The sequence below is a fragment of the Equus caballus genome, chromosome 23 (assembly GCF_041296265.1).
Source record: "Equus caballus isolate H_3958 breed thoroughbred chromosome 23, TB-T2T, whole genome shotgun sequence".
In the NCBI taxonomy this organism is placed as follows: Eukaryota; Metazoa; Chordata; class Mammalia; order Perissodactyla; family Equidae; genus Equus; species Equus caballus.
The window spans coordinates 51,840,238-51,855,374 of record NC_091706.1 but is presented as its reverse complement, the minus strand read 5'-3'; the positions used below and the strand labels follow the sequence as shown (position 1 = coordinate 51,855,374).

At 44.5% G+C, this 15,137-nt stretch overlaps 1 protein-coding gene across 1 annotated transcript in view; it reads right to left on the bottom strand.

Moving 5' to 3' along the window:
* ACER2 (alkaline ceramidase 2) overlaps positions 1-11,273 on the bottom strand; it is a 30,545-nt gene extending 19,272 nt beyond the window's left edge. Inside the window, exons 1-3 of the mRNA XM_001496449.6 lie at positions 10,878-11,273; positions 2,565-2,679; positions 1,680-1,821 (exon numbers count right to left, since the gene is read on the bottom strand). Coding sequence (XP_001496499.1) covers positions 1,680-1,821; positions 2,565-2,679; positions 10,878-10,985 — 365 coding nt within the window. The 5' untranslated portion in view covers positions 10,986-11,273. The remainder of the gene's footprint in view (positions 1-1,679; positions 1,822-2,564; positions 2,680-10,877) is intronic.
* Between the last annotated feature and the right edge of the window lie 3,864 nt (positions 11,274-15,137).

Genomic DNA, 15,137 nt, shown 5'->3' with positions numbered 1-15,137 from the left:
TTAAAGTACATTTTGTCCCTACTTCATTTAAAAACACATTTTTAGTATTAAAAGATTAACATGAGCTCTTTGTAAAAAAACAATTGTAAAACACTACAGATGAAAGGTATAAGTGTAAGTTCTCTCTCCACCCTCATACCTAAGAACAGCCAATGGCACTAGTTGCCATCCGCATCTTCCCAGGCATTTCTCAGCACATGCAAAGAGGTGTACTCAACAAGAGGCTGGTTCATTCACTGTCAAATTAGGATCTGGGGCTGGCCTGGTGGCGCAGCAGTTAAGTTCGAAAGTTCTGCTTTGTCGGTCCGGGGTTCCCTTGTTCGGATCCCGGGGGCGGACTTGGCAAGCCATGCTGTGGCAGTCATCTCACATACAAAGTAGAGGAAAATGGGTACGGATGTAAGTTCAGGGCCAGTCTTCCTCAGCAGAAAGAGGACGATTGGCAGCAGAGGTTAGCTCAGGGCTAATCTTCCTCAAAAAAGTAAATAAATAAAATTAGGATCTTACACATAGAGTTCTACAGCGTGCTTTTGCAGGCAGCACGTTTCATGGACACTCATCCACCACAGTCCAGAGAGAACAGCCTTTGTCTCCAACGGCTGCACAGCTCCTATTCCTCTTGAGAGTACCAGGAAAATTGAAATGGATTCTTTTATTTTCCTGGTATAGCTCTTCCCTGGGCATACACCGCTTGCTTAATTGAATCCATATTTGTAGACTATTTATCCATATATATTTTTTAACAAAACACAGTGCCCTGCAGAGAAATATTTGGGTAATCTGCTCTAGGAGCATTTCTCATCTTTACGAGCCTGACTCTCTTCTGTTTCTTCAAATATTAACAATCTTACACAGCTCCTCAGAAAGGCTTTCCCCAAGTCACCACCATCCCCTTACCAGCTTCATTTTTCATCATAGCACTTTCTCACACCCTAACATTATATTATTCATGTGTGTGTGTGTTGATTCATCATCTCCCCAGCTTCAGTGTGAGCTCATCGAGGACACAGACTCTGCTGCTTTGTTTACTGCTAGATTCCAGTGCCTAGAAAAATGCATAGTAAACGGTAAGTGTTCAAGAAATATTTACTGGATCAATAACCATATAAGCACAACAACACAATGGATATTAAAGTACATCCCTTCCTGAAATTCTGAGTTTCCAGCTTGGAGATGCATGTGTGTGTCTGTGTATGTGCGTGTCTGGGTGTGCGTGTCTGTGTGTGAAGCTCTCATCAAAGGCACAAACAATACAATTTGAGAACAACAGTATCTATAGCTCCAAGAACCAATTCCTTAGTGTGGATTCCACTGTAAACATATAAAAGTGGTGAAGCTGGATTAAACTCAAGGAAATGTTCCAGAAATCAAAGGTCTTTGGACTACCCTTCAGTAATTTCTCCCCCACCGAAAATCTTTCCACTTTCGCTCATATCAAATAAGGGAGACATTTGACTTTTTCATCCCTAATGTCAGATAAATTCTTCCTCAAGCATATTAAAATTCTCTCTTTTATCTGTCAATTAATTTATACTGTCAGACCATAAACAATCACTGGATATTAAACAAGTATACGATAAAGCTGGACCCAAGCGTATGCTATTTTTCTTGATATATACATTGTTATATTGGGTACTGCACCTAGCAGTAAACACAAAAAATACTTAGCACAAGCTTACCTGTCATTCCGAAAGATCTTTGGTAGGTACCTTCTGGGGAACCACATGGCCAGAGCACACATCAGAACCCAAAGGATGGCGAGTTCATCGAGCATCTGACCCAGGAAACTAAGGGTTGCATGGAAGTAGACAGATCCAATTCCTAGAATCAATAACAACCAATAAAATAGGTCACCACAGACTCACAAGAACAGACTCAAAATTCAACACCCTGCTTAAGGACAGCCCTTTCACCAACAGCTATAGCAATCACCAGATCGCTCGCTCTCTCTGAAAAAAGAAACTGAAGGAAGAAATTCACACCACCTAGGCATGCAGACTTCAAGTCTAGAAAGAGGATTTCAAGTAAGGCCCAAATATCAGCTCATCAGAACTTTATAATTCCACAGTTAACACACACTCTGTCTTCACCCACTGAGCCTTCACGGGAACACACAGTAAATAAAAGTCAGCATTCTCTCACTGTTAAGAATTCCCAGTCTGCCTATGGAAGGAAATGGAAATTACACAAGTATTTCCCAGAACAGTGAAGGCTCAAACATCTAGAATTTTTTTTTAATTTTATCCATTAGAAACCACAGTCTCATCAGAGTTCAATTGTTTCACACGACTTTCTTCTGAAGTTTTCAGAAAATTGCATTGGCACAACACCAACAGCTATTACATAAACGAACTCTCAAATGCAACTAAGTGATAGTGACAGCCAACCTTGTTATCAAGCCCGTATTCAAAAGAGTCTTTCTTTTGGCGTCAAGCAAGCGAAATAAAAGTTTGCTAAGACGTCAGAGTGACTTTGGTTTATAAAACAATGTTCAAAGGGGACAGGAAGAGTATGGAATTCCATTTCCTCTCTTCCAGTCTACACTCACAAATGAATCCACTTACCTACTACAACCAAAAGAGTCCATATTAAGTAGATGCCACTGTTGAAGCATGTTGCATATTGACGAAACAAGCACATGCAGATGGGCGGTAAAACGAAAAACAGGATGTTGCTGATCTGGGGGGGAAATGTAAAACAAAAATATGAATATTAAGTAAAAGAGTACAAAAATAAAGCATCTTGTTCCGCATGCCCTTTGCAAACTGGGACGAATGCGGCCATCCATCTTTGTTTAAGCTCTTACACTCTTTTTCTAACTGCAGGTACACAACCAGCAAAACCGAAAACTTCTTTAATGACCATTCAGGGGCCTCATCCCACTTCTTTAAAACACTGCAATCTGTGAAAGCGGCCAGGCTCCTCTCTCAATTCGAAGAATCAATGACTCACTCTTTTTCTGCACAGATTAATTATGAAGGATTCTAGTTTACTTGCACATACGTTTTTAAAAATAAGGGCTGCACTAAATAATGGTAAAAATAAAATTTAATGAGGAGGTGAGAAAGTCTAGACACATTCCACCCCAATCATTTTCTACCCACAAGGCCAGCCTTTTCTCCTGGATCCACGTGAAGGCAGGATTCTTCCTAGTTTCTCCCTGAGTCTGCCTTTGTCAGCTTTGTCACCCTAATCAAAACCTACTTTTAAGTAAAGATCGAATTTGTAAGTTCCTTCTCAGCTTTAAATGATATCATTTCATTTTTTAGACTTTAACGTAGATTTAAGCCTCTCTGTTATCTCTCCAGGGGGCATTTGGTGTTTTGTTTTTAAATAATGTATCTTATCTAATGTAATATATTCAAAATATTGTCATTTCAACATGTAATCACTATCTAAATATCATTCATGAGGTATTTACAGTCTTCTGTTCATAAGAAGGCTTTGAAGTCCAGTATGAAGTTCACACTGACAGCATATGTCCATCTGGATCAGCCATATTTCACATGCTCAGTTGGCACATGTGACTAGTGACTACCTACTGGACAGCATAACTCCAGAAGCTCGCCTCTAATTTTTTTCTTTTTTTTTTTTGAGGACGATTAGCCCGGAGCTAACATCTGCCGCCAATCTCCCTCTTTTTGCTGAGGAAGACTGGCCCTGAGCTAACATCCGTGCCCTCTTCCTCTACTTTGTACATGGGATGCCTCCCACAGCATGGCTTGACAAGTGGTGCCACGGCGGCACCCAGGATCCGAACCAGCGAACCCCAGGCGGCCAAAGCGGAGCGTGCGCACTTAACTGCTGCGCCACTGGGCTGGCCCTTCTAAATTTTTTTAATTTACTTTTATGTATGTCTTTTGTTCTGTTTTGTTTTGGGGGATCACAAGCAGTTCCTTTTCTTTTTTCCCAAGATTTTTTAAGTTGAGGTGAAATTCACATAACATAAAATTAACCACTTTGAAGTGCACAATTCAGCGGCGTTTAATACATTCATAACGTGCAACCATTACCTCTATCTAGTTCTAAAATGTTTTCATCACCCCAAAAAGAAACTCTATACCCATTAAGCAGACATTTCCCATGCCCCCTTCCCCGCAGCCGTAGTAACCACCAATCTGCTTCCTGTCTCTATGAATTTACCTATCTTGGATGTTTCATAAAAGTGGAGTCATACAATATATGACCTTTTGTGTCTGGCTTCTTTGACTTGGCGTAATGTTTTTGAGGTTCACCCCCATTGTAGCATGTATCAATACTTCCTTTCTACAGCTGAATAATATTCCATTGTATGGACTCCACATTTTGTTTATCTATTCATCCATTAACAGATTGTTGTGAATAGTACTGCTATGAACATTCATGTACAAGTTTTTGGGCACTTGTTTTCTTCTGGGTACATCTCCAAATTGGCTTTCCTGGATCATACGGTAATTCTATGTTTAACTTCTTAAGAAACCACCAAACTGTTCTCCACAGTGGCTGAACCATATTACATTCCTACCAGCAACGTACAAAGGTTCTAATTTTTCCACATCCTTGCCAACACTTGTTATTTTCTGGTTGTTTGTTTTTGTTTTTAATTAAGGCCATGCCAGAAGATATGAAGTGGTAAGGACATTCTACTTTTTAAGTTTCGTCTCTAATTGTGGAATGAGGGGCTCCTCGTAAAGCACTGTGCACACATAGGAAGCACGCAGTGTGAAGGCTACAGCTAAGTTTAAAGGAGCAACACCATTGGGAATGGGGTGGGAGGGGTCCACAAAAAAGACTAAAACAAACCAGACACAGTTTTTAGAAAGGGGAGAAAGAGCGCATGGGAGAGAAATAAAACAAGGAAAGAGAAGAGAACAACAGCCTTTTCAGGGGCAAGATGGGAGCAGGGCTGCTGCCTCTGGTTAAAATCCAAGTCTGAAGTCCCTAGCGGGGCTGCGGCATTCTCAAAGAAAGGGGGACCTTTTTCTAGTTGGTTCACTCTAATGGAGATCTTCTTCTCTTTCCCACATAGAAGCCCTATGAGCTTCTGGTGACCCTGGGCAAGAGGATGGATAAATGGTCTCAGATGTCCCAGGTGGTCTGCAGTCTCCAGTCTTGGAAATACAGCTGACTCTCATTTACTAAGAAGCAGCAGGTACAGAGGCATGAGGACACGGTCCACATACCATGTAAGCAGTAGGCTATTTTGTTCATTGTTACTATCACAGTCTGTAACTTTCCACGGAATCACTTAAAGACTCAGAGATCTTTAACAGTTAAGATGAGAGATCTTTAAGACCATCACTTATTTTTCAAGGGGATATCATGGAGGGCCCAGAAAGGCTCCCAGGCTGGCCAATGTCAGAAAGGCAATCGCCCGCGGAGCTGGGGCCTGCATCCTGCAGCCTGTCCCCTGCTCTTTTCACTGCCCCAAGCTGATCTTCACCTTCAAGCTACCCAACCACATTCTGATCTCCTTGGCTTAACTCCTCAATCGGTATCTAAAAATTCTGAATTGCATCACACACATAACCTGTTACATGATTTAAACATGCCTCGCCTTTGTTAAACATAGCAGAAGGAAGAAACGGAGGTAAAGGGGGAGGAGGAAAAAATGGAATTGTTATACCATCGGGACCTTAAAACCTGCTCTTTCTCCTTTCATATTACATGAATGTCTTCCCGTAAAAAAAAAAAAAGAATACATTACACATCTAAAGTCTCCTTTCTAGCCTCCTCCCTAGAGATAACTGTTGATCTCAGATTCAGTCTTCACGTCATTTTCTTTACATTTATGTGAATACATATATATCCCTTATTCTAACATTAGCATTCTGCAACTTCCTCTTCTCATTCAACAATATGCCTTGCAAACCCTCTCATCTTCCTTCATACAGATTTACCTCGTCTGCTGTAAGTGCGGCAGATGGCCGCGGTTTAGCCATTCCCCAGTGGAAGGAGCACCAATTTACAGCCTCACCTACAATGTCGGAAAATGGCACACATTGTGCTCTCTACCCCAGTACATCTTTATCGCCTCAAGTTCTCTCCATCTCCCTTGCTTCAGTCAAGTGCAACTATCTGCTGCCAAGCTGTGCCCCAAATGGCTCTATCGATTTATGCTACCACAATGTACACACTAATCACTATTAGACGTATTTATGCACTGTGCACAAAAGCATGAAGTCGTTTGTTCCACCTGCAGTCAAATTAGGATACTTCAAACTTTTGTTGTTTTAAAGCGCTCTTTTAACATACTCTCCCTAATAACATGGAAATCCCATTATTGCTTCTGCATAGCCCATCTGCCAATGCCTCCTGGCCTCGCCTTTTAAAGACATCAGTCTCTGAAAAGGAAAAGACCAAATTAGAGGGAGACTCTCTAAGACAAAGAGGAAGGAACTCCGAGAGAAAGGCGGAAAAGCGAACGAGCCGTGATTACCAGACAGACTCAATGGCTCCATCTCTACAGAAAAATAAAACTTCCCCTCAAAACTGTGTGGGTCACTAAAGTTGAACAGTTCAGCCAACGGGTATTTTTTAAAGCCTATTGTTGGGTTATTCTTTGGAGAATTGGTGTGTTTAATGCCTGCAGAATAGATTTTTAATTGAAAGGAAACCACGATTTAAAAATGTATTGTTTCCTTAGAAAGTTCCTCATTCTATGAAGGCCTACGTAACATTTGCACCAAAATAATCTCATAAACAGACTGCAATCTCACCCTGCTGCATGTGAATGTGCACTTTCCCAGACACAGGGTAAACAGGACAAAACAACTGGCTGTAAGTTTTTCTGAACAGTGGGCTCATTAACAGCTAAAGGGCATTACCCTGTTGAGTAGTCTATCTGTGTATCTTAATTGTATGTAGATTCCTAACTGTCCATTCCATTGTTCCCCTCCTGCCTCTGGGATGACCAACTGTCCTGGTTTCCCCGGGGCTGAGAAGGGTTTCCAGGGAGTGAGACTTTCAGTTTTAAAATTGGGAAAGTCCTGTGTAAATCAGAACAAGCTGGTCCCCCTACTTAGCGGCCTTCTTGCATGATACCCCCACCCAACCTCCCACAGTACACCAAGCTCACGCAGAGAACTAGTAACACCTTGGTGACTGTACACACCTCTGCTCTGGCCATCACTACCCAGATGGCTGTGTGTGGGTCTAGTCTCTGTGATGGGCACACAGTGGTTGCCCAGGAAATGGATGGATGGATAGATGGATGGATAGAGGGATAGATAGATGGATGGATAGATAGATGGATAGATAGATAGATAGACAGATAGATAGATCGATAGACAGCTAGATAATTCTGCATATAGATAGTGGGATGTGGGCTTTGGCATATAAAGAGAACCCTATTTTCCTTGTCTTGAGATGGGGGCAGAGCTGATTGGGGGAGGTGACAGATCATAAGCTGATTTTACTTATATATTTTGCTTCAAGACTTCTTTTTTCAGCACCAGTTAATTTCCATCTGTCCCCAAGTCACTGCCCAGCAACAGAGTTCCCAAAGGCCAAGCTCAGCGGTTAAAGGTAGACCCCACTTTTCTCCAAAGCAGCTAGATCTGGAGTCTTTTTCTTTACTGCAACTGGGCCTTACAACTTAAAACGTAAAAAGCTCAAGTCAATAAAACTTGTATGTAGAAGCAACAGGACAAAATGTGCACAAGCAAAAGGCTGTGAAAGGGCATGATATGTTCTTGGAAGAGATATTTGGGCTTGGCTGAAGTAAGGATGATGACAAGATTTGAGGCAACAGAGAATTGCGGGGCCCAAAAGCAAAATGCTTTGTATACCCAAACACTGTCCATGGGAGCATACCTCAGGATACTCTCTCTGGTGGGCCACTTAGCAATAATTATCAGCCTTAAAGTGAATTATGCCCCCGACACAGCAATTTCCCATCTAAGGGATGTATTTGCAAAAGTACCTCCAGATACATATATGAGGATATTCATTGCATTACTGTTCAGAAACCAAAAGGAAAACAATAAAACAAACAGAAACTGCCCTCTAATTATCCATTAATAAGGGATTAACTGGCTAAATACACTATGGTCAGTCCATTAAATGGAATACTGTATGGACACTGTAAAGAGGAAGATAACTCTATATGAGCCAATATGGGACTATCTCCAAGATATATTACATGAAAAAACCAAGGCACAAAAGAGTTTGTGTAGCATGATCTCAATTGGGTTAAAAAAAAAAAACTTAGATCGTGGTGTGTGTGTACACTATATACACATATTTTATAAGCTCACACAAATACATGTGCTTTTTATATGCCTAGAAAATGTCTGAAAAAGATAAAGAAATGGTATTTTTCACTTTGTAACTTGCATACTCTTTTTTTTACCACGATCGTGTTATTACTTTTATAATAAACAACAATAACAAAAACTACCTTAAACAAGGTAGTTTACATCAAACATCATGATTAGCCTATTGATCAAATGGTCTCAATGCAGGAGTTTTAAGTTAAAGAAAGACTGACTAATAAACGCCTGTCCTATGCCACATAAATCCATCTAAGGTGGCTAGGGCAGCACTGCATCTTCAAGAGTATTATCTTAGTAGAGTCAAACCGACCAAGTTCTAACTCGAGTTGTGTGAATTTCTGGGCCTCAGCAAGTTGCATAATCTACCCAGGCCCCAGTTTCCTCCTTTATCAAATGGACATAAAAACAAATAGCACCCACTGCCTAGGGTGACTGGAGCGCACCCAGCAGGGCTTCCACACATAGCAAACAATCAACAGTAGCCAGGAGCGACTGAAGTCTTAGTAGCGATGTGCCACCCCCAAGACCCATCAAGAAGGTTCTAGATCCCTCTGCCAGTCTTCTCCTGATTTTGCATCTTCAATTCTTTAAACTTTTTCTCAAAAATTAGTAATGATTATTATTTTCTTATAAAATGAATAATTAGACAAGCTGCCTTCCCATGAGGATTTAATGAGGTGTTTATCATTAATAACAGTCCACTATCTTTCCCCATACAGGAGTAAGATAAGCACAGATTTGTCCTGTGATAAGGATCAGAAGATAACAGGGTGTGGGAACAGACAGGAGGAAATGGTTTTTGCTAAACTCTTTGGACCTACACCCAACAAAGTTTGGGGACCAACTGCTTTTCAGAGACCCTTAAGCTCTCCGCTTTGCTAAAAGCAAATTTTGTGGTTTATGTGTATTCCAGAGAATAAGGTTTGTCAGGTGGGCCAGCCGGGCTAATCAGCCAAAGAGCCGGCCGCTGAAGATCAACAGTTCACTCCTACACAAGACTTTGGCACTCACCATATAACAGCTCCCATGGCACGAGACTAAAAGTAAAGACAGAATAGACCCCCTCATCCAGCACTCTGGGGCTTTTCCAGGCAGGCTTAGAGCAGCTATCCGCTAACTTTTTTGGCCACATAACCAGGCCTGACTTTCTGCTGGCCTCAGACTCCACAGATAATTACCTTGCTGGGCGTGTGAGAACCTGTCCCCAAGCTGTCATTTTTTCTTTAACTCTGGTGAAACTCCTAGTACTTCTCCACTTACAAATGAAGAAACCGAGTACCCTGCCCTGTTCCAGTCCCTCCTCTGTGGGCACCTGTCTACACCTGACAGTATGCTCTGAGAGAGGCTGTGCAACAGGTGAGGTGCGGCCACCTCCACTAACTGTACCTTCCACAGTACCGACAGACAGCAGACGGCCAGGTTTTCTTGAGGAACCAACCCAGCCACACAAAGGAGCAGAAGTGTCTGTGTGGAGGGCAGCCATGGATTTCAGCACTGGGGTGGGGGGAGGGGGGAGAGTGCAGACTGCTGGACTGTCGCCCCAGCCATGCCAGAAATTTCTCCAGAGCTCCGTTTTCCCATCAATGAATAGAAGGCCCAAGACTGGCTCATGGGACAACTCATGCCAAGGACTTCTCTCCAGCAAATCTAAGGGGAAAATCCTAAAGAACAACCCCAAATTCACAATGACTCTCAAACCAGGAGTTCCTGTTTTTCGTGTTAGGCCAGCCAAAAGATAAGCCACAGAAATGACCATGCAAACTCCTACATTTGGTACCAGAATCCTGAGCCATCGGCACAACGGAAAGAAGCAGCATTTTCTTCCCAGATGCAAGCTTTCCTTCCCACAGACTAAAAGCTCACAGGATTCTGCAGTGGGGAAGTTTCCGCTCGCCCATATCCAGGGACCTAGGCGAGTCGGGGAAACACGCGCACAATCCCTCCCAACTTTCCCTTTCACTCCCAGGCTTAGCAACGGGAGAGCGCACAGGCCTGGGAGAGCTAAGTCCGGGCCGGTGTGAGACTGAGTACCAGAGGCAAGGAAATAAGAACTAGTAGTAATTCACTTGATTCTGGCCAAAAGTAACTCGACCTATTATTAGTGTATTCTCAGGGTGGGGGGCAACTCAGCACGGTCCAAATGGGCCCTGCCCCTGAAACCTGCCGGGGAGGGAATCTACCCCTTTCCCGGGACTCCTAGAAAGGTATTCAGGGCAAAACCGCACAATGCGACCCAAGTGCGTCACGCCCCACAGATCTTAGGGGAGGAAGGGGGTTGTCCCGGCGGGTTCACCGCCCCCAACTGACCCAAACTGGGGAGAATGGCTGACATGGACCATGGGCTTCGGGACGCGTAGGGACCAAACAAGACAATAGAGCCATCAGAAGGAAATGACAAGAGGAGGAGGATGAGCCCAGATGTCGGGGACAGGGACAGGAGAGGAGGACAGATGGAGAACTGGAAGGAACGCGCAGGGGAGGGGACGTGGGTCGACTCTGGCCCTGGAGAGAGAATGCCCCAGATACACGCAGAGACCCACGTCCAGGTCCCAGCCGCGGCGGCGCTTGGGGACAGCCTCCTCCCGCCAGCCCGCCTGCGGTCCCCACTCCCGCGCCCCGCACCGTGTTGTAGAACTCGGCGATGGCAGGCACGATGGTGTAGTTGTCCTCGCACCAGTCCACCTCCGAGCTGCCAGCCCGCAGCTGGTCCCACCAGTGCGGGGCGCTCATGGCCGCTCTGGGGCATTGGAGCAGCAGCTCCTGCAGCCGAGAAGAGCCCAGAGCTGCTGCTGGAAGGTAACCGCGGCGGCGACGGCTTTCTGCACCGCGGGGCAGCAGCCGGATGTGGCGCCTGCTCAGCCAGCCTCCCAGCGCTCAGCTCCGCCTGTTGGACGTGACTCGCTCGCAGACCCCACCCCTGGCCACGCCCCCTGTGGGAGCCTGCGGGCACCGAGCGGCCACGCCCACCCCGGAGGCTGCGGGGCGGAGGGAGGCGGGGACCCGGTGTCGGACGCCTGCAGACGCCCCAGCTCCCAGCAGGTGGCAAAGGCGGTGACGGTCCAGCCCACACCTGACCACGCCCACCTCCCAGTTCAGACTGGCGGGCGCCCAGTGTGCAGAGTGCCAGAGCCTACCCTGGCAAAAATTTAAAACAAGAGGAGACCCAGAAGTACCCAGGCCCCAACGGAATGTTGGGGGGTGTGCACCGATTTCCCCGCGCCACGCGTGGAAAGCCTGAGCTCTTGCCGGAGAAAAACCCTTGGTCCCTCCGAAGCCGGAAAGGGGTTACTTGGTGCCATAGGCTGGTGCAGGAAGACCCCGCCCACTTCTGCAATTTCGAATGTGTTCCTGCCCTTGGTCGCCTGGACTCCGGTTAGGCTTTAATCTAGTCTTCGATTAGACATAAGGTCACACTTCAGCCCTCCCAACCCACAGAGGAGGCATTGTGGCAGGTATGACATCTCCAGAACATCCAAGATACTAGAGATGATGACACAGATATAACACTTCCTATGAGCCAGGCGCTGTTTGAGGAGCTCCCGTGTATCACTCATTCAGTGCTTCCGGCGGGGATGCTGTGAAATCGGCCCTATCGGCAGTGCCACTCCGGTTAGTAAGAGGCAGAGCTAGAAACCAAATTCAGGATGATCTCAGATCTGCTCATAACTACTTTGCCTTGCCGCTGTAACTATTCTGTATTTGTGTATCAAAGCTAATCTGGTCCCAGCGATTCCTGGGGAAAGCCACTCTCTCTTTTCTTTCTTTCTTTCTTCCTCTCTTTCTCTCTCTCTCTCTCTCTCTCTGTTTCTCTCTCTCTCTCTCTCTCTTTCTCTCGCCCTTCCTCCCTTCCTCCCTCCCTTCCTCCCTCCCTTCCTCCCCTCCTTCCTTCCCTCCTTCCTTCGTTCTTTCCTTTCTTTCTTTCTTTTTTTTTTCTATCATGGCTCTGGTCCTCCTTCCTTGGGCAGTTCTAGGACTCCAGGTCAGGACAGTGGCAGTGACAGAAGATGTCCTGGTCAGCAATCTGTGGTGGCTGTCACCTGGATCTCCTTGCTCAAGCCTGCATGGTACCCTGAAAGCCAGCAGCTCCTCGGGGCTGCCCTCTCTCTGGCTTCCCTGTCCAGTGGGATCCCAGCTGGGGCTCCAATGCCCAATGCACCCAGGGTCCAGCTTCCACAGATACCTGCACAGCCATTTGTATGTCTCCCCAGATCTCCATCCCTGGCAGAAACTGCAAGCCCCAACTCCTCTCCTAGTCTCCAGGAAATCCAGCTTTCTCCCCTGGGGGTCAAACCACACTCCTCCTTTCATCTTTGTCCCAACTTGTCTTCCTCCTAGACAGCTGGTTCCACTGTGTCCTGGAACCCAGGTAGGCAGGTACCTTCTCCTAAGGTCAGAATTACCCAGACCTGCAGGATACCTGATGAGAGCTGGCCACTTAAGTGGGACGGGGAAAATATTTCCCACAGTCACAAAAGAAAAGCACATCAGTTGATTTCTTAGTGTCTCAGAGTGCTACACCAACGTCTAACAATAGTTTTCCAAGTTGTAAAGATTTTACTCTTTCCAATATTTTAGGAGGAAATATATCCATATTCATTAACTCTAATGGTGTAAAACACACCATTATTTTATATGCCAGTGGCTCTCAGAGTGTGGGTCCCCTTTCAGGGGATCTACAAGGTCAAAACGCTTTCCCTATTGACATTATGACATTATCTGCCCTTTTTGCTCTCGTTCGCTCACCTGTGTATGTTGGGGTTTTTCAGAGGCTATGTGTTGTGTAATGTCGCTATCTCTCTGACAGCTAATGTGATGTGTGTTTGTGTGTCCTTCGGTTTTAAAAGTCTGTTTAAATTCCTAATATGGTAAATATTGATAGATGTTACCACATAAACAAAAGTTCTTTATGGTCCTCAGTAATTTTTAAGAGTATAAAAGGAGCCCTCAGTTCAAAAAGGTTGAGAGCTGCTGTTAAAAAGAAAGACCCGTCCAATTAAACTATTTGTAATGCTTTTTGTCATTAAGAATTTTACAGTATTTATTGAATGAGAGCTTTTAAACTTAGACAAACATCGTTAACATACATCATTCTTGTGCAAACATAAAAAGGAAAATGTAAGCAAAATACATTCATTAAGGAATTCCTATAATTTCTTCACACTCAGAATCTCTATTCTTCTGAATCATTTTTGGGCTTGAAGTCATTGGTTCCTTAATTACCAGGTGCTAGTGATTTAGCATTTCTTAAGAGTGCTCCATGCAGTGTGCTTTCAAGCTGCTGACACCTGGTATACACGTGTTGATGCTGGCACCTTCTTGCTCCTACCTGAAGGTGTCAGTGGAAGGTTTTCAGACAGCAGGCAGCATGTTTCTTTTCCAGATGGTCCTTCTATGGTTTGTTGACAGAAACATGGAGACTGTAGTTACCAAGTCATCCCACCAGGAATAACCACTGAGCTTGTGCATGTTCAGACAGTGACAACAGGTCTTAACCACCACCTGGCCAAGCATGGTTATAAAATGCCATCCTTTCTAAGACGCATCTGGATTTCAGAGATGTTATGGTGCAAAACCATGTGAGTTTTAGTGCCAATGAAATATGGAATTCACTGTATATAATTCATCCTTCTCTCCAAGTCCTGCTAAAGGAATGATGGGGAGTTTTTCTCCTTCACAGGAACTCTTATTGTCAGTGACAATTCTGTTTCAAAACTGAAGCCAACCACTTGGGATCTGTCTAATAACAAATGCATAGAAAGACAGAGTTCAAGCCAAACAAAGGCCATCATTGAGAGGCATAAGGGATGCAGGTTACATTCCTCCCAAGATGCTTTTATTGGTCTTCTTGAAATTGTGTTAAAATTTTTGAAGTTTTCATTGGGTCTCTCCATTATTAATATTTTTTCAATGACTATAACCTTAGTAATTTAACATTAGGGCCTATCATTGGGTAATTAATTTTGATATTGATTTATATTAATAGTATGATGCCTTAGCACCTACTGTTAATGGTTTAATACAAAATCTGATATCTGGTGTAAACAGAGAGCTTGGGGAGAATGGGGGAGGGGGCACGCGACAGCAGAGAACAGAGTGCTGCTGAGTTCTGACGATGAGGTGGCTTGTGTGCTTTTGGTCTAAAATATGAGTCAGTGATACAGATCCATGAGAGAGCAGATTTTGGAAAACTACCCATTCAGGGAAGTCAAGATGCTGGCATTTCCTATCTTTACAGAGTTTATGAATATGTTTATTTGGTCTAAGTATGTATCTGATAATAAATATCCAGTTGAACTGGTTCCACAAGTGGAAATCATCAAGTCACAAAGTCTTGCCAGGAAAAAAAATGCAGGCACCTGGGTAAATGAAGCAAGAAGTTCATAATCAAGGAAGAAATTTTCTGTATTTTTCCTATTTGGCTGGAGTTTTTCATTGTGGTCTTGCTTGAGGCTCATTGTTCAGGCCGGTGATTCCCAAGGTGTGGTCTGCAGACCAGCAGCATCAACATGAGCTAGGAACTTGTTAGAAGTGCACATTTGTAGACTTATTGAATCAGAAACTCTGGGGGTGGCGTCCAGCAATCTCTGGCTTAACAAGCCCGCTAGGTGAGTCTGACCCACACTCAAGTTGGAAAACCACTTTTTTAGCCAATGTGTGGCACGGCAAAAATTCACTGTGGACTGAACGCTTGGCTTCCCTGAAAAACCAAATCCAAGCCAAGACTGCTGGTGCCACTAAGGAAAGGAGCAAGAAAAGGGGAGTCTAAGATGGGAAGCCATGCTTTCCTCAGGCTCCTCACCGGGAAACCAGGGACTCAGAGCCTGGCCCCTCTTCAGTTAGGAGGGAAACGAGAGACGTGAGCAAGGATTTTTCTTTTTTTTA